We start from the raw sequence: 26,584 nt of genomic DNA, 5'->3' as shown, positions 1-26,584 counted from the left end.
AAGCTAATTTAAGATTTAAAAAAAAAATAATTAAGTAAAATCTATCACACAGGATCTAGGTCTGAAAAGCAACAGGAATACACTCTTTCATAAATAAACTAATCTCCCCTCTATAGTAAGTGGCCGGGCACTTGTAACAAGTGGACTTATCTTTTTTTGTAGTTTTATAAAAGTCTAAGAGTTAAATTGTAAAAAATATTATTTTATTTTAAACATAAAATTTACAGCATGATAAACTAAGATGAACTTTTTCTTCACCACACACCAACTTTTTATGGCTAACACACTAAGGACGGGTATTTTTACACCTGCGGACCGCTGGCGATGGGATTTGATAATTATGTACAATAGTAGACCTTAACAAAGATATCGGTATATAATATTCATATAAAGCAGTATAATTTCTTCTTTTCTGCCTTTGAAATGAGGCCAGCACAGAAGGTAAAAATATTCTTCCCGTCCTTAAGCATCAATCGACCAAATGGGTAGAAATACCTTTCCCGTTCTTAGTATGTTAATTGTCTAGTATCTCTTTTTTTGTAAAAATTATTGGTGCAAGAAAGCCATCATTTTTATTTTGTTTTAAATTTATTATTATTTTTACTAATTTTATACCCCTTGGTAGAATATTTTCCCCTATAATTTACTTCTGCCTCCATAGTGTAATGATCAGCATGCTCGGCTACCGTGATGGAGGTCGCGAGTTTGATTGCCAGGGGGGGTTCAAATAAATATAAATAATTTTTACTCTAATATTTATTCAATATTACCCTGTACTGTTGACTGAAGCGGAGGGTTGAACACCTTTCCTTCATATGTTAATGATCCAGATAACACTGTGTTATTATGATAACACTATGCACCATCGGGAGCGGATAAGGGAATATATTAATAAAATAATAAATAATATACTTCAATGTCGGACCATTAAATTTCTTTTCCATGCAAGGTGCTGTCCAAACTTTGCAAAGTTTGTTAGTTTTTACATAAAAGCTATTACATGTATTTATAGGTTTTTGTTTTGAAAATATTTTTCTTGAGATATATGTGTGATTCAAGTTGCACATACCTATGCCACAAATTACTAGTTAATCGAATTTCTACAGGACATCAATGAACACTTCTAATTTATTTACTCCCTATTTAGTCTGAATATACAGTAGAATGATTTACTTTTACAATGCTACAACACATTACAGAATGATAGTAGATACACTACATATGTGTGGTTTAGGTCTGCACCTTAATAATTCCTATTGTAAACCGCATCTAGTTTAGTATCCTGCAATTGTCGTGATGATGGCATGATAGTTTTCTTTATGAAGTGCTAAAAGAGATGTAAATCGTGATAAACTGTATTATCGGCATACATGCCATCATGTTTAGAAATTGAGAAGACTTTACCAGAATAACAAAACTACCCATCGCTGGGTCTTTTAGAAAAGTGATCTAGATAATTGCAACGGTTAGAAAGATTTACAAAATATTCAATTTTGTGGTTTTCAGTGAATCATTATGGTTTTTGAGTTAAATTGTTTAAAATTATGTGTCCAATGCTTTTCTAAATCGTTAATTCAGAATTTAATGAAATAATTAGAATGAAACTGCAGTACCCAAACTTACTTTTGCTTAAATATAAAAGTATGTCATAATGGCTTTTACTTAAAGAGAAAAAAAAATTGTGCACATACAATAGGATTTTTTATTATAAAAATGCAAAACCCAATATAACAAATAAAACTGCAGCTGGAAATATTATATAAATACTCATCCTCGGATGACAAGTCGATATTAGTAAAGATATGTCCTCCTCGTTTTTTTCTAATCCATTAAAAGTTGGCACTTCTACAATAACTATTTCTTCACTTGAAAATGTAATAATAAAATTACATTCCGTTTGATTAATGCAACTTTTTGATTTTGACATGTTGGCATACTGAAATGTAGGTTTGTAAATATCAAATATGGCATATATATTGTTGTATGTGATATCATTATCACTATAGAAAATATAGTAATAATAGCCATCGGCAATAACTTCGTGCGTTGTTATCATTTTGGATTGTGGAGGTGTTTCCAGGAAGCTTGTGTTCAAACATGATTTACTGGCGGGAAATTCTTGATTTAATAATATATTACCATCGTAACATTGCAGTAAGCCATTTTCAAAACTTGATGCTCCTTTTTCTTCACTAGCTTTTTCAGTATAATTTAGTGCATTGCCACCATGATTTACGCCACGGTCTAAAATATGATTTGGATTATGGAGTAACTCCTTTGTATCTCGTTTAAGCCTTGGACTCAGTCTCTCGTAAACCTCTGGTTTTCCATAGTCACCCATGATTGACGAGCGCGTACTCTCATATGCGTCATTCTTGACTTTATTGATCCTGTTATCTTTAGTATTACTCTTTAATTTGTATGCTAAATCATCATCTTTGTTTGAGTAACTATTATTAAGAAAATTTAAAGTGTTAGTTTCCGATTCGAATGTAACTGACACTTTTTCGTGTCCTTGAGCAAGTACTGCGTCAATTTTGCTTAAATAATCATTCAGTAATCCACATGTATTGAGTTTTCTGTCTCCTTTTATAACTAGCAGATTGGAGCCGTCAAATCTTGAACAAACTTTCAGTTCTACAATAGCCCCTTTCAGCAAATAGAATCCCCAATATTCCAAAGTATCGTCTGGTAAGGTCATTGATTTCTTCAGCCGTATGTGTTTTCTTCTATTTGTTACGAGAGATTTCTTATCAATTTGAAATGCATTAAAGCTTGTATTCATTTTTAAAGAGTGACTCTGACAGAAAACTGTGGACAGTCCCTGGTGTATTTCTACAACATCTGATTCTGATACGGAGTAAACCACATTTGCAAATGCCACATGCCGGAGATACAAAGGTAATATTATTAATACAGTTGGAAGAATAGTGGTTAGAAGGCAGAATATTGCAACTCGCTTAGCTCCACGTATATCTGGAAAATATAATTATAGGATAAATACACATCTTTCGCATGAAAATTGAATGTTGTTTCACTTTTTAAATTTTCTAATTTTCCACGTAAATTTATATGTTATAGTTTTTATTTGGTTGTTTCTTTAAGAGAAATATAGTCTGATCATAAAAAAATTGGTATATAGTACACTTATAGATGATTTTTTTATCTGTAGAAAAGGTGGACTCAAATCACTTATTAAAAGTTGTGTATGGTATTCAGTAATTTAATTTATAAATAAATAAAATATTAAAATATTTTCATTGTTTTATTTATAAATATTACTTTATGCTAAAAGTTCTGTATGAAAAAAATCTTAAAATAAACACAAACCATTGACTCTGATCGAAGAATATTCATATGGGTAGTTCTTCACATCTCCGAGATCTTTCTTCATTTTTGAATTTGTATTTTTGATAGCACTCTTGCAGTTCCTAAAGTAATACTGTTTATTAGTCTATTTTGTAGCCGAGACTAAGTAATCTAAATAATGATTACAATATATACATATCTTCAAGCAAATAATGTGTTATAAACATATATGTCCATTAATACTCTTACATGTATTATGTATCTATCTACTTCAACTTATCAGTGAATACTAATTCCAATAAACAGTTGATAAGAAATGATGAGTTGCATTCTTATCAGTCACGTGAACATAAATATATAAGATGATCATGTTTTCTAGCACTACTCTATTGTTTCCCTCTTCTTTGCATACTGGACTAGAAATAACCTTTTTTAATATATTGTCTACCCGCTATTGCCGACCATCACAATTGTGACAGTCGGTAATGGGAAAAACGAGACGTCAGATATTAAAAAGATAGTGTTCGGTGAAAGTGTGTATGTATTATAAAAGATTGTTTAATTGCAAAGCAACACATTGTTTATTTTATTATTATTATTATATATATATATATATATATATATATATATATATATATATATATATATATATATATATATATATAAATATATATATATATATATATATATATATATATATATATATATATATATATAATAATAATAAACCATATCCGCTCCCTAGGTGGAGCATATGGAGTCCACAAACTGTCTCCAGGCTTTTCTGTCGGCTGCCAGCTCCCTTGCATCCTCCCAAGTCAGATCCGCGTCCCGAAGTTCTGACGAGAACTGCCGACGAATTGTCAGCAGTGGTCGTCCTGGGCGGCGCGAACCTGATGCCTTGTAAAAGAGGCAAGCTTGATTAAGGCTCTCAGGGGGCATGCGGAGTACATGGCCAAGCCAACTGAATCGCCTTTTCTTGACGACAGTTGTGACCAAGATTTGCTGCGTCCTACGCCTTATCTCTTCATTCCTCACAAAGTCAAACCACCGCACGCCTAAAATTCTCCGCAGACACCTGTTCTCAAAGCTTAGTACACGGCTGCTCTGGGCCCTTGTAAGGTGCCATGTTTCACAGCCGTATAAGAGAACAGGAGCAATGCAGGCATTGTATAGGCGGCATTTGGTCTTCACCGAGTATAAATCCGATCTCCAGACAGCCTTCATACTGTTAAATGCGGACCCTGCGAGTCCTAATCGCACTCCCAGTTCCTTTTGAAGGCTGCCATTTTCAGTCGCGTACACTCCCAAGTACTTGAAACTCTCGACCCTTTCGATGCGCTGGTTACTCAACATCAAGGGTTGTTGGGCATCTAGGCATGAGCTGTTGCACAACACATGGGTTTTTGCAACATTTATTGTTAGCCCCATGTGCGTAGAGTACCTATTTACCCTGTCGACGATTAATTGAAGACCCTCGACGGAGTCATCAATTAAAACAGCATCATCTGCGTACTCTAGGTCGCAGAGTTTCCGGGAGGGGGAGATGGTTATACCTCGGTCAGATGGTAATGACTTTCGAAGAATGAAATCCATGAGGATGATGAAGAGAAACGGCGCAAGGACGCAGCCTTGTCTGACTCCGGTAGAGACCCCAAACCAATCCGTGACAACATCGTCAACTCTCATACGGCATTCACTATTGAGGTGAAGGGACTTAATTAGCTCCACTAATTTCGCAGGCACCCCATAAGCTTCCAGTACTTTCCAGAGTGTGGGCCTGTGCGGACTATCAAACGCTTTCTCATAGTCTACAAAACACATCGCCAGAGAACTGTTAAATTCCTGGCTCTGCTGTAGAATGTGGCGAATATTATGGATTTGATCCGCACAGGACCTGCCAGGCAGAAACCCTGCCTGGTTTTCTCTGAGCACCTGCATAATGGGGGCTCGGATTCTCTGCAAGATTACGTGGGCAAGCACCTTCCCAGGTACGCTGAGTAGCGTAATGCCGCGGTAGTTGTCACAGTTGAGTGGATCACCCTTCTTATGTAACACGGTAATCTCCCCATTTACCCAGTCTCTAGGGCATCGCTCTTCTTCCCACACACTGGACATTAATTGGTGTAAAGGGCCAATAATGCCAGTAACGCTGCATTTCAAGAATTCCGGGTGGATACCATCAACACCAGGGGCAGTCCCATTTTTCAATTTCGACACGGCAGCTATAATTTCCGCCTGTGTCGGTGGACCATCAGGTATGGCGACCGCCCGCGGAATGCTTGACGCAGCCTCCGAGGGAATATCGAGGATGATTGGTGGAGGAGGGCGATTCAAGACCCTGTGGAAATGATCACGCCATATTTCCTTTATACGATCCGCGTCAGATTCGATAACTCCATTTGTGTTTTTCACAGCTCCAGGGGTTATCGAATTCTTTCCGCAGATCTTTCTTGTAATTTGGAATAATTTCCGCGTGTCATTTCCTTGGGCAGCATGTTCCGCCGTTACAATAAGAGAATCGAGATGACGGCGCTTATCGAGTCTACATGATCGTTTGACTATACGATCTTGGCGCCTGTAGTCATCTCTGAGGGTGTCCAGTTGGAAGGGGTCACTTTCACTGTCCCTCAGTGCTTTTAAGTGAGCGCGCTCAGCTATCTTTCCCCAAGTCTCATCTGACATCCAATGGGGTCTTTCTCCTATCCTGGGGCCAAGAACCTCATTGGCGGAAGAGTTGAGAGCCGATTTGAGACTAGCCCACTGCGCCTCAATTGAGTCAACATAAATGGACTGAGGATCGGTTTCTTGCTGGGCACGTTGTCCGACCGTTTCCTCGAATCTCAATCTTATTTCGGCACTCTTCAACTTGTCTAAGTTGATTCTCTTCCGCCGAGGACATCTCGGCAGACGTTTGAGCTGCAGACAGATTCTTCCGACGAGTAACTCGTGATCACTATGAATGTCGGCCCCTCTGTAGGACCTGACATCGAGGAGCTCTCGCCGGTTAGCACGTCCATAGAGGACGTGATCTATCTGCGCTCTTGTTCGTCCATCAGGGGAGGTCCAGGTGTACTTATGGATGGACTTATGGGGAAATAGCGTACCGCCAATGACAAGGTCGTTAATACTAGCGAACTCGACCAGTCTTTCTCCATTGTCATTGGCTTGCCCATAGCCGTGCCTTCCCATCACCGTTGGGGCAAGTGATGGGTCTGTTCCGACTCTCGCGTTGAAATCTCCCAATACTACCACGCGGGTTCTTCTTGGGAGAGAGGCGATGACCGCATGGAGAGAGTCGTAAAAGGCATCTTTTGTTTGGACATCTGCAATTTCGGTAGGCGCGTAGCACTGAAGGACAGTGACAGAACTATCGGCCGTTTGGAGGGTGACGCGTATAAGCCTTTCAGAAATTGGTTCCCAACTAAGCAAGCACTTTGCTGCTCTTTCTGAAAGGAGAATTGCCACCCCTTGACGGTGATATCGTTCTTGGCCGGAGTGCAGACACATGTGACTATCCAACAACCTCTTTCCAGATCCTTTCCATCGCGACTCGCTCAGTCCTAGGATGTCTAACTTGTAGTCATCCATGATACGAGTCGCGTGAATATCTTTACCGTGGACCTGCATTGTCCGCACATTGTACGTTCCAATCCGGAAAGATGAATTGTTGGATAGGAGCCGTTTAGTGAGCGCAGTCCTAATACCACAGCCGGGTCGGGGGGTGCCAGAGAAGCCGGTGTCCGAGGCATTTCGTGGACTTATCGTAATCAAAGGGTTTAGGGAGGCAGAGTGATTGGCCCTGCGCTCCCGAGGCCTGAGGTCCGAGGACCCCTCACCAGGTTGGCTCAACCTTGTTTCCCGCTTTGTCTGGCCTCTCTTCACCAACCTGCTTGGCATGGGAGACCCTTCTGGTAGTTAGACTACCGCCATAGCCTGGTGAATCACTGAGGCACGCAAGCCCCCTCACCGCGACAAGGTGGGGATCAAGAGGGGGAAAATATATATATATATATTTATAATATATATTAAATATATATATATATATTTATATATATATATATAAATATATATATATATATATATATATATATATATATATATATATATATATATATATATATATATATATATATATATATATATATATATATATATATATATATATATATATATATATATATATATATATATATATATATATATATATATATATATATATATATATATATATATATATATATATATATATATATATATATATATATATATATATTGCGTGTAGAATTCATGCGTGGCTTATGTTTATACTTGTTTTGAGACAAGTGATTATGAACATAAGTTGTCTTGGGGACTAAAGCTGAGATTACACTCGGAAATTATACATTCATACATGAAGTTTCATTATTTCTATATTGTAATTTTTTTTATTCATTACACTCTGACATAAAATATTGTGCCAAGAAGGGTATACTCTTATTTATGCGATGATACTTTACGCTATTTGACTCTCTTATTAGCCATATGCGCCTGGCGCGTATTTTGTACCGGGGGAAATGTTAGATTACGTGCCTAGCGCGTACGCCGCATTCAACGAGTTATTATTCAATAAACTCACCTTTAAGTTTACAGACTATTCTTATGTAAAATTTTAATCTTTCTATGCTTAAATACTTTTTATATTTTGGTGGAAAGCAGTTGTTTTAAGGGTTTGTTATCTTTCATTATTATCACAAGTCCTACCCACTAGTATTTAAAAAAAATCCTTGGCATCTCGAATGACGAATTCTCTTCATTTTGGAGATTTGCGAAAGTATTTTTCACTCAAATACAGCCTTTTGATTTTATACTTACCAGATCAACTCACATTAGTATCACAGTTTTTGAACTACGGTGAGTCTTATAAAAGTAACCATTTTTGAGGAGACATTTTTGATAAAGCAGAATTAAAAATTACCAAATTAATTTAAAAAGACATTTTGGAATTCACACAAACATGTTTTTATTGAGTTTTTAAAAAGAATTACAGTTTCTGTATTTTAATAAAAAAGTTACAACCCAAACACTAAGAAATCAAATAACATATATAAAATACCTATAAAGGAACAATAGCAATTGGTAAATAATAGCCATCAGAAGCATACTCTCCCATATGTGATATATGGATTTCTTTACATGTATGCTCTCCAAAATCAAATTCAGAATATTCTTGCAATATTACTGATGCATCGAAAGGGTTTCTTTTTGAATAAACATGTTCATTTTCCATATTGTTTGATGTATTCATTAATGTAATATGTAAAACTCCATCTACGTAATTCCGACCTAAAACACCTGTATTTAGAGAAAAAAATAAGAGTTAATAACCTCAAGCAGTAGATAAAAAATCATTTCAATAAATGTACAAAATTGTTTTGTATATGTACAATCCATATTTTAAAATGTACTAAAAAAATATTTATGTACATGTCAATGACATGCAGATTTGGAATTAATTAGTAATGTCATACCAATATTTATTATATTATTATGAAAGAGATTTCATCTCAACTGTGGTGGTATATTGGTAACGCTCCACAAGTGTATATTAAGTTTTTATTTTATTCATATTATCTTTCATAATTATGAAGTGGGATGTTTTAAAATAAAAATAAGGATCTTGTCAATGCTGCCAATACTCAGCAGGTTTATTGTTTATTTTATTTCCGAGTTTGCCAGGGTTAGCATCATGGCCCTTTTGCAGCCGGTTGGGGAAACTTTGTATTAAACTCTTCGCATACCTCTTCAGGTTTTTTAAATTCTCATGGAACCTCATAAGGAGCGGTTCTGTCAAAGAAGTCTGAAGGAACCACTTTGGGAAACACTGAGGTGGATAATCACGTTAAAATAAAAATTGACAATGATTAAAATGTATTTAAAATTGCTATAAACATACCACTATTTTTGAAGTATTCCATCAATTCATCCCTTATTTTTTTAACCAGTCCCTCATTGCAGTTATCAGTTTCTTTTATTTTAGCATACAAAACATGAGTCTTATTAGGATTTTTAGTCATCACTGATATTCCTTTAACCCTTATTTTTAATTCTACACCATTTAAAAGTGGTCTGCAAAAATATTAATTAGATAAAGCGAATATTTCAACATTAATAATACATATATTTTTTTTTAAATGTTTTACCCACATATTTTCGAAAACTAGTCCAGTATGATTTCAGAATATTTATCCATATATATATATATACATATATACATATATACATATATACATATATACATATATACATATATACATATATATATATATACATATATATACATATATATACATATATATATACATATATATACATATATATACATATATATACATATATTTACATATATATACATATATATACATATATATATATATATATATATATATATATATATATATATATATATATATATATATATATTTCTACGTCAAATATTACATGTCACATTAAATAAACTTCATGCATATTTACCATGAAATCACAGACCTCCATAGAACTGACCTAACATGACACCTCAAAGGTGAACTGTGACAGTTAAAAATATATTTAAATTTCATAAATTTGTTTCTAACCTTCGGCGGCTGACACATATTGCCCGTGACACCATACGAATGTGTCTGCTATGTTATTATAGAAACATAAATATAAAGTGTGACAATACTTGGATAAATAACTTAATTTCTTGAATCGGGGTACTCTGATTGAAAATGATTTTTGTTTGAGTCGTTGCTTATTCATAATATTTATCGTATTGATATCTGTCTAAATACATAAAAATAAAGGAATATTACTTTTAAAAAAGTATTAATTTAAAGTTATTTTTAATAATTCCAATTCTCATTTTTACTTCCTCTTCTGAAGTAGAGATAAGAATTGGAAGTAGCGAAATTTTAAGGTACCTACACAAATTATATGTCGAACACCAGCTTCGAGGACTAATTAGAGTTTTTTTTTTTATCATGTAGGTCATTAAACACATCAACCATATTATAAGAATATATATATACTTTTAAACTTACTGAATAATGTTTTTATTTGCCTCTTCCAAATACCGTTTTGCAATATTTATTTCGAAGTCATTTACCAGGTGTAAAACCATAAGTGTCAAGTGAAGTTTTACTGGTGTACTAAATATGTCAGCATCAACTTTAGAATCACTGTTCAAAATTTGATCCTGGAAGCAAATGATGGTTAGTTTAAAGAACAAGAAAAAAACTCTTTGAGTTCTCATAATTTATTTTGAAGTTTAGAAAGTCCTTATAATCAAATACTTTTGAGTTATTATGAAATTACCTTTACTTAAATTTAAATATTTTTAGGACCCCTGTTAACGAGTAACATTGACAGTACTAAGATCCATCTAAAGTTGGTTCCATTTAGTAAGGCACATCTGATTTTCAATTATATATGGTGTCATACAGTATTTGCAAATAATGCGAAATGAATCAAAACATATGTCACAATAGATTTTAAGAAATAGTGGTATTTACTAAGTAAAACAGTTACAGTGTCTGCCGAATCAATTAATGAAAACACTTCTGATTTGTCTAATTTCATTTACATGCAACTTCAACCAATCTAAAATCAACGTTTTTTATGTTTTACTTGATAAACATTTCTATATTTACGTAACTGAAAAGTACAATTTTTTTACTGTTTAAAACATCTGCCTGCCTACTTGGCATAGATTTTATCATTTTACCTTAAATGTATTAAAGCGTTCTTGCATTAATTCAGAATTCACAGGTATTGATAAGAAATGAGTTGGGCGTTGTTGAGTCTTCGCTCTTGAAATAATTTTTTGAACTTCTTTAACTGCTTTTTCTACATCCTGCAAAAAACACTTTCTAGTTGCAAAAATATTACATAAAACAATATTATTATCTCTGCTTCCCAATTTGTGTTCCACAGATTCCCAGGGTGCTGCCAAATAATTCTGGGATTGCGCACTTTAGGAATATATAGGGTGTCCGGTGGCAGAATTGGGATTTTTAATTTTAATAAAAAATAAACTGCAAAGGATAAACATTTATTTCCATAACTATTACAAAGAAAAGAAGTGCGGATTTACTTTCTTAAAAATTATTTCGTCGTAGACCATCACGTCAGACTCATGGAATCTGGCCTGAGTATTCCGTGCCACTCGCTAGAGAAGTGGCGTAGGGATGCCGTTGACTTCACAAACAATATTTATTTTTCGTGCAGAGATTGTCGTGGGGTTGGTTTCACACACTTAAGTTTTGAGTTACCCCCGCAGTAAAAGGTCAAAAGAATTGAGATCTGGCGACCTGGGTAGCCAGGGGATGTCATCCAAATGGCAAATAATTTTTATAGGGAACAAATTACGAAGATCGTCATCGTCTCTCTAGAAGTATGAGGGGTAGCTCTATCTTGCTGGAATCATGTGTGTGAAGTGGAGGCATAATGTTCTCTTATTTTTGACAAAAAATAATCATTAAGCATGCGCCGGTTAGGAACCCCGTTCACAGTAATGGATTGCCCTCGACGATTAAAAAAAAATGGGTGCGATTATTGACTACTGCTTGACAATGCACACCAAACCGTCAATTTGGGACTGTGAAGTGGCTTTTTTTGTTTGAAACGTGAAATCTATCCTTTAGGTGACCAATAACAGCAATTCCGCTTATTTACACATCCATTTAAATTGAAATGGGCTTCATCACTCCAAAAGTGTTTATCGTACGAAATTACTCTAACATAGTCTCGCAGAAAATTTTAATTAAATTGGAATCATTAGGTTTAAGAGCTTTCACAATCTGAATCTTAAAATGGTAAAATTTAAAGTCCTTCTTCAATATTTTGTGCACAATACTTTTTGGAAGCCCTAGGGTAGCTGCTCTTCTGCGCACGGCTTGATGCAGATTATCACGTGACGGGTTGGATGTTTTGATTTGTTCTGGACGTTTTGCTCGGCCCCGGCCGTGGATCGTTTGCAAAGTTAAGTGTATAAAACCGACCCCGCGACCATCTCTGCACTAAAAAAAAATATATTGTTCGCGAAGTTAATGGCATCCCGACGTCACTTCTCTAGCAAGTGGCATGGAATACTGAGGCCAGATTCCAAAAGTGTGTCCCACGTGTTTAGGCAAAATAATTTTTAAGAAATGAAATCCGCACTTCTCTTCTTTAAAATACTTATTGAAAAAAATGTTTATTCTTTCCAGTTTATTTTTTATTAAAATTTTAAATCCGAATTTTGCCACCTGAAAGGAATACATGCATTTGATACTTATATTCCTGAAACCGGTTATTTTGATTGATATTAACAAAGTCCCCCCATATATTGTATATAAGTTCCGCTCCTCCCCATCCCACAGATAAAAGCAATAAACACAAAGGTGATGATAGTGGCACTATACAGATAGATACATCCAGAGGAATACGAGTTTTGCAACTAAATTGTCTTGAGTAATACGAGTTTAGCCATTATTATGGCTAAACTGGTATCACTCGTAACACTTAATTTTAACGTTTTATTATTTGAAATTTTATTTGCCCTTTTTATGAGTTGTTAGCATATTTTTCATCTGTATTGATATTAAAAAACAAATGACCTTATGTAAATTTTTACCTCAGTTTTCCAGCCAGTGATCATAGTATATCCATCATGACTACGTCTAGGAAATCTTATGACTGTATTTGTTTCAGCTTCTATGCGATTTTTCTCTTTTCCTTGTTTCCCAATGACATATCCCATAAGATTTCTGAAATAATTTTTACTGTATTCACACATATCGTTGTCGTACTGGAGAAACTGACCAACTACAAAACGTAAAATGTTCAGAAGGGCCATTTAAGTCACTTTTTTTTGGCAAGAAAATAAACATCAATGCAGTTAGTCATTTTCAACAAGTCAAAATATTATACTTCCAATATTAAAATCGCTCTTCGATTTTTCAGGGCTATATTAAGCTAGTAAGATATCAAATAGTCAATAATCACGTTTTTGTTAAAAATTCACTTGGTCACTTTCTCCTGTATGACTGCGATATGTATTTAAATACGGTATACTGCCCTGCTTTGTATTAGTAGTACACTATTTATATGAACGAGTCCCTTGAGGAATGTCAAGCTTTAATTGCATAGTAGCATTTAAAAGTTAACTGCAACTCTTCATATATATATATATATATATATATATATATATATATATATATATATATATATATATGTATATATATATATGTATATATATATATGTATATATATATATATGTATATATATATATATGTATATATATATATGTATATATATATATGTAAATATATATATATATATATATATATATATATATATATATATATATATATATATATATATATATATATATATATATATATTTATAAAAGTAACGGTAATGTCTCCACCGAGACACCAATAGAGGGAAGTTTGAGTGAGGGTATGGTATGTGAGATAAGTATGTCAGAAATAACGAATGCCTTCAAATTAATGCGGAACGGTAAGGCTGTTAGTATGATAATATTGCTACAGAGTTTGTGAAATGTGGTGGACTGACCACCCTCACATGGATTCATAGACTATTTAACCTGTGTCTTGAGGAAGGATACACACCTCTGGATTGAAGACGGGCAGTAATCATGCCTCTATTCAAGGGAAAGGGGTCTCGCGCAGAGTGTGGGAATTATAGGGCGATAAGCCTGCTAAGCTCTGTCGGTAAACTCTTTAGTAAGATTATAATTGAAAGAGTTAGAATGGTGATGAAAGAACGGATTTGGGATGTGCTTTTATGAGTGGAAGAGGTTGCACAGATCAAATTTATGCACTACGAATGCTGACGGAAAAGTTTTTGCTAAAAATCAGAAACTCTTCTGTGCTTTCGTGGATTTGCAGAAAGCGCATGATAAGATTGATAGGATGAAATTATGGAGCGTGCTGGAAAAATGTGGAGTAGACAATAAACTAATACAAGCAGTTGCTTCCCTCTACTAGGGCAGCACAGCTAGTATACGAGTGAATGGGGGCATTACATCATGGTTTGCAATATCCAAAGGCGTAAAGCAGGGATGTGTAATGTCACCATGGTTGTTTAATCTGTATATGGACCATTGTATGAAAGAGATTGAAAGTATGGGAATCGGAGCGAAAATGATGAATAAAACTGTTAGTTGGTTGCTGTATGCGGATGACGCCGTACTGCTAGCGAGCAGCGCGGATTAGGATTTGCAACTAATAGTGTCAAGAATGTATGATGTATGTATGGAAAATGATCTGGCAATAAATGAAAGTAAGTCAAAGGTCATAGTGTTTGAAAGAGAGAAAGATATGACAGAATGCAAGATTATCATGCACAATGAATCACTGGAACAGGTGCAAGAATTTTTATATCTAGGCAGCATGTTCACAAGGGATGGAAAAGTGGATAAGGATATTGAGAGAAGAGTGAATGCAAGGAATAGAATAAATGGTGCTTGAACAGATTGATAGCAAATAAGAATATGTCCATGGAAACCAAGCTAGCGGTTCACAACGGCGTGCTGGTACCGACACTAATGTATGGAAGCGAAACATGGAACTGGCAAAGGAAGGATGAAAGCAGAGTGAACGCTGTTGAAATGCGCTCCCTCAGAGGAATGTGTGGAAAAACATTGTATGACAGAATTAAAAACGAAGATATAAGAAAGGAATGTAAGTCTGAACGAGGAATAATTGAAAAGATTAGTAAGAATTCTTTACGGTGGTGTGGACATGTGGACCGAATGGATAGCGAGAGAATGACTAAGAAAATATATGTGGCGAATGTGAGAGGGAAAACAGAACGAGTATGACCGAAAAAGACTTGGTGCAATCAAATCAATCAGAACCTAAAATCTGGCAGTGTCAAAAGTCTGCGTAATCGGAGGGCATGTATGACTAGATGTATGGATGTGAAGGAGGCGAGGAGTGTATGTCAGGATAGAAGATTGTGGCGTTCCATCCTTTCTGCCTATCCCTGCGCAGAGACGGCGTGATGGTTGTAGTAGTAGTAGTAGGTATATATATATATATATATATATATATATATATATATATATATATATATATATATATATATATATATATATATATATATATATATATACATATATATATATATAAATATATATATATATATTTATATATATATATATATATATACATATATATATATATATATATATATATATTGGCAGTTAGTAAGTTTTGGTTAAATAGGATATCATCCCATATAATTTGAACACTTACTGCGGTATGTGCAAAGTAGCTCTTATTTTTCCATCAGTACCATCAGAATATATCAGCCCATTATCATCCATCATTGTTGCATCATTTATGACTTTATCTGGAAACAATGGTGCACAATGATTATTATGAAAACTTATATTTAACTTATAAAAAATATGCATGTTACAATAGTAAGAAAAAATGCTTAGAATTATAAATGCACAAAGCAAAATGCTTAATATATACTCAGGTATGAACCGTACATTCATATTAACCTGTGTTATACATTACCCATTTCTTTTTCCTTGAAACCGGACTGACAGTTTATAGCCGTTTGTGCACTACACGGAATTTTACCGTCCAGCACTTCAGTTAGCATGATAAACGGATGATTGGCTTGTTCTTTTGGCCGTCTTTCTTCGGATCGGATATTTATTTTTAAAAACCGGACTGTCGGACGGTAAAATTCCGTGTAGTGCACATGCGCCCTATCGGTGAGTACCTTATCTAAAGGTGATGGACGAATTAATCAAATGGACCTATCTTGATTGAAAAATATTATTTACCTTTAGGTACTCGTATCGATCCTTTATTTGCACTTTTCGCTAGCTCTGTCTTTTTGAATAGCTAAGAGTATGTGGTAAATTCTTATTTATTATTCAAATACTATCAGTTTTGTATTTAGCAAAGTTAAAATGGTTTCGGTTTTAAATAAGACTCAAAGGTTATATGATAAGACCTGATAAGACCCGATAAGACCTGATAAGTTTATATATTGATAAGACCCCTCGCAATACCACAGACTAATTTGTGTGGCAGTGGAAAGGGGTAAAGAACACAAAAAACGAGACTGAAGATGGAGGTATGAAAGTTATCAAAACAAACGATGGGAAAATATTGACGATTGAAAGTGAAGTGAAAGAAAGATGGAAAGAGTACTTTGTGGAAATATATGAAAGTAATGGTAATGTCTCCACCGAGGCACCAATAGAGGGAAGTGTGAGTGAGGGTTTGGTATGTGAGATAAGAATGTCAGAAATAACAAATGCCTTAAAATGAATGCGGAACGGCTGTATGGCGGTAAGGCTGTTGAGTACGATAGTATTGCTAAAGAGTTTGTAAAATGTGGTGGACTGACCACCCTCACATGGATGCACAGACTATTTAACCTGTGTCTTGAGGAAGGATATACACCTTTGGATTGGAGACGGGCAGTAATCATGCCTCTATTCAAGGGAAAGGGGTCTCGCGCAGAGTGTGGGAATTATTCAATGTTTCCTACATTGATGCGAACGTCAATTTTATAAATCGTCTGGATCGTCTACAAAATCAAAACATCCGCTTCATTTTCAATTTTAAAAAAATATTACCATGTTTCACCTTCTCGCACGGGACTACATAAAATGGTGGAACTATCAGCGAACAAAAGTAATGCTATAGTTTTTTGCAGACAGAGAAAAATCCCAGCCTTAAAAATTCAGCACGGAAATGATGTAGTCCCAACTATCACACAAATTAAGTTCTTAGGTGTAATAATGGACTCTCATCTTACATGCAACTCATACACAAACCACATAGTAAACAAGTGCCAAGCCGGATTGAACACATTGAGAGCAGTCTCAAGAGTATGGTGGGAAAGCCACCTGTTCACTCAGAGACTGTTCTACACTGCGTATATCCGCAGCCATCTCGATTATGCGTCAGTCATTCTGGAACCCTATTTGAAAAAATATCTTCAGAGACAGTCACAGAGCCTGAGATAGATTGTAGGAGCGATGAAGTCCTCTCCAATTAACGCCTTGCAAGTGGAGGCCTTTGATCCGCCCCTCGGAATGAGAAGACAATACTTGGCGGATAAATTTATCTTAAAATGTTCAATTAAAAAAGATAATCTTCTCTTTAACAAAATAGAAAATCTCTCCCAATATGTGAATCTCTCCTCTTTTTGGAGAAATAAAAACCCACCATCATTGGTTAACAGTTTTAAAATCTACACTACCTTTAAAAATAATATAAACACCTAAGACCTTTTTCCCCTTTATCGCTATCCTTTCAGTGCCCATATATTTTCCCCAAGTGTTTTACTCGTTCGGAGTTCAGAGTTACCTCCAACCCAATAGAAATTTCCACCAAATCCAGGCTTCCAAGTGGACAGGTTGGAAAATCATCTTCACAAACGTATCTCGGTCGGACTCGTCGGCCCACACGGGAGCGGCCTTTTATGCGAATACAATAAATTTCAAAAATTGTTTAAGCTTCACCGGGAAGCATCCATGGAAGCCAAGCTAGCGGTTCACAACGGCGTGCTGGTACCGACACTAATTTTTGCAAGCGAAACACAAAACTGGCAAAGGAAGGACGAAAGCATAGTGAACGCTGTTGAAATGCGCTCCCTGAGAGGAATGTGTGGAAAATCATTGTATGACAGAATTAAAAACGAAGACATAAGAAAGGAATGTAAGTTTGAACAAGGAATAATTGAAAAGATTAGGAAGAGTATAGACATGTGGAGCGAATAGAAACGAGAGAATAACTAAGAAAATATATGTGGCGAATGTGAGCAGAAAAACAGAACGAGGACGATCGAAAAAGACTTGGCACGGTCAGATCAATCAGATCCTAAAATCTGGTGGTGTCAAAAGTCTGCGTAATCGGAGGGCTTGTATGACTAGATGATGCATGGATGTGAAGGAGGCGAGGAGTGTATGTCAGGACAGAAGAATGTGGCGTTCCATCCTTTCTGCCTACCCTTGCGGGAAACGGCGTGATGGTAGTAGTAGTAGCTTTGAGTACGACCAATATTAAGGTGCATAAAATATATGTAATAGCTGACTAATTTTTTTTTTATGAAAATTGTTCGCCTATTGAAAAATTAATCACGACCCATATTTTTTAATTTTTTAGGATCCTATATACAAAATATTATTATTTATTAATATATATGAAATTAAGCATAGAAAGTAAAAAGCGTGCAGAAGTTAAGTGAGTTAAGTCTTTTTTAAACCAGTGGTTCTCAAACTTACTTCGTCTATCATGCACTTTGAAAATCAATTATTTTTCAGCACCCCCCCTTTTTTTTACTTAACCACATCTTGAACCTTAATGAAATTCATTACTTTAATTCTTAATGACACTTTTTTACCAGTGGGAGAAATTAAAAAGCAACTCTATAATATTAGGAGTATCTTTCCTTCGGTAACATGCAAACGAGTGCTCACAGCACTAAATCCACATTCACGCAAATATGACGATGGGAATGCTATCAAAAATCGTTGAACGATCTAGTAGAGGTAGGGGAAACCGGGGCGGAACGGGGTACCTAATATTTGATGTGAAATTTGACACTGAATTCGAAAAAAAGTGCTTGAATTTTGTTTATATTCTCATTATTTAGTTATTTTTGGATAATATTATCATTAGATATATTAGAAAAATATTTTAGAAACTATAACATACAACACAAAACATTAAACAAAAACAAAAGTATAATTTTCCCATTCTGCCCTGTACCTGGGGCAGAATGGGGTACAAGTATAAGTTGACTTATAATTAATTATTTTTGAGGTCCAGAATCATCATTGTCACTGTCTAGGCCAGCACATAGTAAATAAGTCCATCTGTAGCAATTTACAAATCAAGAACAAGAACACTAGCTTTCATTCGACTTGGAATATGGTTCATTGCAATAAAGACAACTGGCATCTTCATTTTGCGAACTATTGTCGTCGTAATTTTTATTCTTCTTGGTTTTTGTTGTTGTTTTCTTTTAATTTTACTGGCTTTTGTTAATTTAGGTTTTTTCATTCAATCTAGTTTTATTATTACTCTTTCTCTTTTTTACCCTGCTTCTTGTAATTCAGCCTTTTAAGATGTTGTCAAAATTGCTGCTTTCCCTCTTTTTCTTACGGATATTTTCCGTGCTGAGTTAACTTTAGGTAAAGGTATTAAATCTTTAGGTGAATCACATTCGAAAAAAGTTTAAATTATCTAGAACTTGTGAGGGTGTCAGACATCCATGAACAACCAGGGCGTTCAACATCAATGTCCATATTTGTAACCTCTTGAAGAGTCTGGGAAACTGTAAAATCTTGGGGATTTTGGATAGGTTCCAGATTCTAGTCGTCGTGTTTTTCAGGAGTTTTGTAAACTTCTACTTAGGTTATACTCGGTTGTATATTTTCAAATGGAGTAGGATTGTTATTTCTCTCAGACTTTATTTGAGAATCAGCTGTGCTTGGAACAAGTTTTCAGTTGATGTAGTGAGTGTTGTGTCTAACTAGATATTGGTAGTCAGTGAGGGCAGAAAATCAGTCAAAATTGGTCAGATGCCCTTTATAGCCCATTTTTTGTCCAGTAACAGTTTCCACAACTTGTTCCATATTTTCTGACGAGCGTTTTTGTCTGTCAGTTTTTCTGACCTAATGCCGCATCATATCTTTAAACGATAAATTGTAATAAAGTCTCATATATCTTGATCAACAAAATAAATTAAAATTCTGGGGCACAACGGAATATTCCTATTCCGCCCCACCCCGTTCTGCCCCAATATAAATGTTTGAATTTGATGTCAAATAAAACGATTTTAGAAAATGATGCAACACGTTAGGTATTGTATTATATGCGAGACTTCATGACAAAACGCACGACTAAATATCATTACAATAGAAGATAAAAATGAGACGATAAGCCTCGGAAGACAACAGCAGGGTTAAAAAATTAACACAAATGTTGTGTTAATTTTATTACGTTTGGAATATCACGAAGTGGTGCAGTGGAGCACTGACACTAATAATATGAAATGAGTTGCGGCCTGCTACTCACAGAAAATACGATAGTCTTTCATTCCCCACCATCCCACTACACGTGACAGCTTTTTCACGTTCCGCCCCGGGTCCCGTTACCTACAACTGCCTAGGACTAATGGGTACGATACTCTTTATTTGTACCTACCTCTACTACTTGGGTAAATTGTTTGATGGTCTATGCCATTAGTTTGTCTGTGGTTACCTTTCATCATATATTTTTTAGTCTGTAATATTATCTTTGATTAAATTGACGGTTGGTTGACAGCTGACGAAATCAGGTGGATCAGATGTTTTTGACGGGTATCGTGACGGGATACTAATATAATTATTGTTTGCTATATAAATACGGTGCAGGGCATTTTATGTAATTTTATCAGGTAAGTGGAGTTTTTCGAGATTTACGAAGTAAATATATAAACTTCTACTTGTATGATTTTACACTAACTTAATTTCAATATTGCAAAGTGATTTCATATTCTTTTCGTAACATCGCTATATTATTCAATAAGCATACATTTTTCTTATATGAGCCCACAGCTATTCGCTTTTTGCTTTTTGTTTTTATACCTTTATAGTTATTTAAACGTAATAAAGAATTATGTATTTTTTTCAGAATATGGATATGATAAATCCTGAATTGATTTGGATCGATGGAATATGCTATAGAATTAATAATTGCCATGAAGTTCCTAGACATGAAGAGTACAATACCATTCCTATGACTCAAGGTAGCTATTAAGCTATGTCACATATTCTCCATGATTTTTTAAAACAAACTAATAAAGCAGTTGTGTAGCAAACAATCTTTACTTTTCAATGTGTTAAAAGCAATTGTGCTACCTGCAATATGAAACATTTTATTTAGGCCTGGTTTAATATATTTGTATCCAATGAATACACATCGCTCACTCCTTTCAACAAGGTCACATATCAAAAAACTTGATTTTTCAAGAGAACGTTTTTAAAGTTTAAAAATAAAATAAAATGTATCAAAAATAAATATCTAGCCACTATTAAACTTTTTACTGTGCAACAGATCTTTTTAGGTAAAACCTGAAGGTTTTTTCTCCATTTGAAAATATTTTGGATATTTAAAAAAATCATTAAACAATACCTTTTCTTCAAAATGCAAAAACAACACTTTCTGCCCTGTAGCGGGTAAATATTAAGTTAAAAATATGCCGCTTTTGCTGAGGCATAGTACATTTTCTGGGCATTCCGAAAACGTGCACAACTGAAAATTTACGATTTTTGATATATAATGTTGTTGAAAGAAGTGAGCAATATATTAACTTCAAATTAATAAATTTTCATTCTTCAAAATTTATGTTTTTACTTCTTTGACAAAAAAATTCTGGCAATTTTGACCAAGCAGGTCAATATTTTACATTGGTTATATTATTAATAATAATAATAATTCTGATTTCAGGTGAAAGTCTGTGTGAAGAAGATTTTGAAGATGATTTTGAATTAAGTAATTGTACAAATGGAAGGATAAAAAGCTCTTTGCATATCCCACAGTAAGAAACTATTAATTCATGCAATATTACCATTGGAAAAGATTCATGCACTTTTTTAAATATCGTCAAAATATTAGAATACCGTTTTGTCAAAACTAATAATAATTTAATAAATGGGATTCCAAACCTAGATGTAATTTATAATGAAAAATAATGTTTAAATGCAGTCTTGTATAAAAAATGCTCTTTTATGGTCCTGCGGAAATATCTTACAAATGACTCTAGGATGGTACTAATTAGTAGTAGATCTATATTTATGTAGTAACACCATTATGAAAGCAAAAATGTGAATTTTCAAAACATAGTAGACAGTTATTTGTATAGAAATCCTAATGTGAAACCCTGGCATTTTTTTCTTCTCAAAATTATACCGTAATACAGTGTTAGTGAAAATGATGTGGAATGCATCAAAACACGTGTCACAGTAGATTTTAAGAAGTAGTGGTATTTACTAAGTAAAATTTTTATTTAAAAATGGATAGTTTTTACCACAAAGTGACTGCCGAATCAATTTATGACATAATTATCACATAAAAAAATAATACAAATGTTTTGGATAAAATTTAAAAATATTTTCTTCGCTTAGTTAAAAAACAGTATTGCTGAATTCCTTCAATGTATAACATTCTCATATGTATATTAATATTTCAGAAGTTTCTTTGGATATATTATTGGAGCAAAAGGAACAACTAGAAAACGCATCGAAAATGAAACAAAAACTGATATTAAAATACCAGCACGTGGGCAAAATGGCGATGTTGTCGTAACTGGTAGTGATGCAAAGGTTAATTCTCCACATTCAATGCAATTGAATATGTATATTATTAATCTAAAGGTTATCCAAATATAATTTGATATGTATGTAACGCTCGTATGGTAGGCATTTTAAAAACCTAGATGATTACTTATTTTATTTTTTTGACATCTCAACATAGATGAAAAAGAATATGAAAGTCTGGGCATTTACGGGGCTTACGCCCGCCATAGGCTGGTTTAAGTGAACACACGTGTAACATTCACCAATTCTACCCGTGATTGACAACCACACCACTCAATTTCTTGGAAGTTCTATATATATGATCCAATTTCGAAACATTGTACAAGAATAGCTAGAATTTTCACTAGTGATATCTATTGGTGAGACGAAGAAGCTTTTTTATTGAGTAGAAACTCTTATATTTGTTTGTGAGGTCTGAATCCTGGATTATAATCACATACATAAGAAACGCCAGGAAACATCCTTTTCATTTAATTATTTTAGGCTAAAATTTGACCAGATAATTTATTAACTACATTTTGAGTGTGTTCACCAATCTGGATTATCTCCAATTATTGAAGTTATTTATCATATTATTTTATTTAAAATAATATGGTAAGGATAAGGCACAGTAGGCACTGGTCGTGTTTCTATATGGAACGCGTGTAATCCAGGGTAGGCACTTTTTTATGCCTATATAGAATGCATGCTATAACTGGATATCATATATATAAATGTTTTATTATAGGGTGTGACATCCGCAGCAAGAAGGATAAAAATGATAATTTCGGCAGCAAGAATGAAACAGCGACCAACTCACTTTTTATCGGTTCCAGTAAACTCTGATATTATAAAACAAAATTTTGAGATATTCAAAGTAAGTTATAACGGTGGCATTTATACTATAAAATATAATATGGCAGAATTTTGAATATCAGTTTTGAAGAATGGTGGAATGTACTACATAAGGAAATTAAACTATGGTATATTTAAGAAGGTATTTTTATATAGGTTGGTATATTTTTGACCGAAATTCTTCATATATACAATTCTTCTATAAAAATCTGAAATAAAACATTAAAAAAATTTACCTAAAAATGTATGTGTTTTTTTTTATTTTTTTTATCATTTATAGTAAGTGCATTTAAAAGAATATGAGTAATATTAACAATTTATCTTTTTCCAGGAGGAAGTATTAAAAGAAAACCCAAACCTAGATCCCTCTATTTTCATACAACCTGAAAAACTTCACATTACACTTATTATGATGCATCTTGCCGATAACGAAGAAAGGTTGATGGCCAAAAATTACTTAGAAGATGCCAAAGATGAAATTATTATGTAAGATACAACAAAATATTATGCACTATGTCAAAAACATATCGCTCACTCCTTTCAAGAACGTCATAAATAAAAAAACTTGATTTCTTAGGGGAATGTTTTTAAAGTTTAAAAATATGATAAAATGTATCAAAAATGAATATCAAGCCACTTATTGAACTTTTTAGTGTGCAACAGATCTTTTTAGGTAAAACCTGAAGGTTTTTTCTCCATTTGAAAAATATTTAGTAATTAAAAAAAAAAAATTAACCAATACCTTTTCTTCAAAATGCAAAAACAACACTTTCTGCCCTGTAGCGGGTAAATATTAAGTTAAAAATATGCCGCTTTTGCTGGGATATAGTACATTTTCTGGGCATTCCGAAAACATGCACAACTGAAAATTTATGATTTTTGATTTACGACGTGCTTGAAAGGAGTGAGCGAAATGCCAAGTTTATTTATTATGGATTTACTATCTTCCCTCTAACGGGGTTTTTTTGGTACAAAGCTGTATTATGTAGAATGGTTTTTTTGTTATTTTTAGTTTACTCGAATTAATTTTAATTTTAGGCCACTACTAGATGGCATAAAACTAGATATAAAAATTAAAGGAGTATCATATATGAATGATGATCCTAAAGCCGTCCACGTGTTGTATGCTGAGGTTGTTGAAACAGATGACTCTAATCTGGGAATACTTGCACAATTAACTGATGACTTGAGCAAGTTCTTCTCGAGAAGTGGTACGTAATACATTTATTTATTTCAAAACATATTACATACATAAATCATATAAACATACAATATTCCCGATGAGTAATTTCTATTTCTCATTTTGGAACATGGGATTAAGGTTAACAAGACTGTTTTTTTTAAATAACCAAAACTAATACTTATACATGGTAAAATATAAAAAACAATAACAGGTATAATAAATAGGCACAAGAAGTAAATTTAAGAGAAATAAATTAGAAAACACAAGGTAAGAAGCATATTTAAAATAAACAAATGAGAAAATATAAAAAACATAAGGTAAAAACAAAATATGACTAATCACTACATATATATATATCTTTCCATAAAGTACCTTCTCAGATCATTTATTTTGGATCCTCGAATGGGTTTTATTTTATATTCGTCAGGCAGCTGGTTAATTTGGGTATTGGCAATATAATTAAGGACCTTACTCCAAATTAGTACCCCGCAATCGATATAATACTCCTGTTATCGAGACAAATTTTCTTTTAACATGATTAATGTGTTCCGACCATGAGAGCTGAGAGTCTACTACTAAACCCAAATATTTAACCAACAATCGAGTACCCTCTGTTAGTTATCCTGCATATTGCGGAGTATTGTGGCCCTTTAATTTGCTTTTTCCACATACTCATTGGGTTTCCTTAGCAAAAGTAATGCGGTAGTTTTTTCATTTCTTCCCACAGGGATGTGCTACAGCCTTTATATTATCCAACTCCACCTGTGAGTATCTGATTTGAATCCTCAGCGATATTAATCTTGGCATCTAAGCATATTACAGGAGAGAGCTACTGCCCTTCACTAGGAATATTTATAGTCTATCCAGTCTAGATAAACCGTGTTCTATTATGTTTTCTTTCTTGTCAAATTCTAAATAAATATGCAACATTTTGAGTGCGTCCAAATACTTGTTCACAAAATCTGGATTATCTCCAATTACAGGAGTTATTTTCATATTATTATTTATATATTTATAATTTTTTTTTACAAAAAAAAATAAAAAAATAAAAAAAACTCTTGTAATTGGAGATAATTCAGATTTTGTGAACAAGTATTTGGACACACTCAAAATGTTGTAAATAAATTATCTGGTCAAATTATAATCTTAAATAATAAAAATGAAAACGATATTTTCTGGTGTTTCTTATGTGTGTGATTATAATCCAGGATTCGGACCTCACATATAAATAAAAGAGTTTCTGCTCAATAAAAAGCTTCTTTTCATGTCACCAATAGATGTCTCTAGTGAAGTTCTAGTGATTCAAGAACAATGTTTCAAAATTGGTTCATATATATAGAACTTCCAAGAATTTAAGTAGTGTGGTTGTCAATAATGGGTAGAATTGGTGAATGTTACTTGTGTATAAAGTGATCACTTAAACCAGCCTATGACGGTGAATTTATATGGTTGTGAAATAATAATATGATGTATATATATTAAATAAAGATTGATGGATTTTTAAAAATAAATACTGTGCTTAGTTTTAAAATTAAACTACATGTTTTAACAATGAGTTTTTGATTTTTATTTTAGGTCTTCTAACAAGCAATTTTGAAAATGTTAAACTGCATATTACATTAATGAACACTATATTTAAAGTTAATGAAGATGATGACAATGTTAAAAGAGAGCCATTCAATGCTTCAAATATCTTGAGTAAATATTCTCAACATGAATTTGGGAATGTCAATGTAAATAATATTCATTTATCACAAATAGGATCCAAAGGACTGGATGGTTATTATCAATCAACATCTGTTGTGTCTTTGTAATTTACAAAAATAATTTGTAAAAACTAATATCATTGTCAATAAATAAAATTCCCCATGAAAATTCTCTGTGTACTTA

At 33.7% G+C, this 26,584-nt stretch overlaps 3 protein-coding genes across 10 annotated transcripts; 1 reads left to right on the top strand and 2 right to left on the bottom strand.

Annotated features, from left to right (window-relative positions):
• Positions 1 to 1,682: 1,682 nt before the first annotated feature.
• On the bottom strand, positions 1,683 to 3,698 carry LOC148307917 (uncharacterized). 2 transcript variants are annotated; one of them, XM_088262598.1, is made up of 3 exons: positions 3,559 to 3,698; positions 3,331 to 3,431; positions 1,683 to 2,976 (listed from the first exon to the last, which is right to left on the bottom strand). In XM_088262598.1, coding segments are annotated over exons 1-3 (1,374 nt in total). In that variant the 5' UTR covers positions 3,561 to 3,698; the 3' UTR covers positions 1,683 to 1,705. The 2 variants fall into 2 exon arrangements, with proteins under 2 accessions (XP_088118724.1, XP_088118725.1); XM_088262599.1 differs by lacking the exon at positions 3,559 to 3,698 and having other exon boundaries at positions 3,331 to 3,510.
• LOC148307915 (activating signal cointegrator 1 complex subunit 1-like) lies at positions 2,793 to 26,584 on the top strand. 4 transcript variants are annotated; one of them, XM_088262603.1, is made up of 8 exons: positions 2,793 to 2,901; positions 20,993 to 21,107; positions 21,809 to 21,899; positions 22,551 to 22,734; positions 23,405 to 23,533; positions 23,843 to 23,997; positions 24,550 to 24,722; positions 26,270 to 26,584. In XM_088262603.1, exons 1-8 carry the CDS (start codon positions 2,878 to 2,880, stop codon positions 26,506 to 26,508), a joined length of 1,110 nt encoding a protein of 369 aa, XP_088118729.1. In that variant the 5' UTR covers positions 2,793 to 2,877; the 3' UTR covers positions 26,509 to 26,584. The 4 variants fall into 4 exon arrangements, with proteins under 4 accessions (XP_088118729.1, XP_088118731.1, XP_088118730.1 ...); XM_088262605.1 differs by having other exon boundaries at positions 22,551 to 22,683; positions 26,270 to 26,583; XM_088262604.1 differs by lacking the exon at positions 2,793 to 2,901 and adding an exon at positions 20,620 to 20,756.
• LOC148307916 (activating signal cointegrator 1 complex subunit 1-like) lies at positions 8,287 to 18,634 on the bottom strand. 4 transcript variants are annotated; one of them, XM_088262609.1, is made up of 7 exons: positions 18,598 to 18,634; positions 15,596 to 15,692; positions 12,944 to 13,076; positions 11,054 to 11,182; positions 10,371 to 10,525; positions 9,245 to 9,417; positions 8,287 to 8,643 (listed from the first exon to the last, which is right to left on the bottom strand). In XM_088262609.1, exons 2-7 carry the CDS (start codon positions 15,667 to 15,669, stop codon positions 8,405 to 8,407), a joined length of 903 nt encoding a protein of 300 aa, XP_088118735.1. In that variant the 5' UTR covers positions 15,670 to 15,692; positions 18,598 to 18,634; the 3' UTR covers positions 8,287 to 8,404. The 4 variants fall into 4 exon arrangements, with proteins under 4 accessions (XP_088118735.1, XP_088118734.1, XP_088118733.1 ...); XM_088262608.1 differs by lacking the exon at positions 18,598 to 18,634 and adding an exon at positions 16,141 to 16,372; XM_088262607.1 differs by lacking the exon at positions 18,598 to 18,634 and adding an exon at positions 15,866 to 16,055.

This window comes from Brachycentrus maculatus, unplaced genomic scaffold, assembly GCF_059751285.1.
Source record: "Brachycentrus maculatus isolate JH-2025_06_01 unplaced genomic scaffold, ASM5975128v1 h1tg000185l, whole genome shotgun sequence".
In the NCBI taxonomy this organism is placed as follows: Eukaryota; Metazoa; Arthropoda; class Insecta; order Trichoptera; family Brachycentridae; genus Brachycentrus; species Brachycentrus maculatus.
Note: the sequence above shows the minus strand (reverse complement) of the source record. Positions and strands in the feature narration are given on the sequence as shown.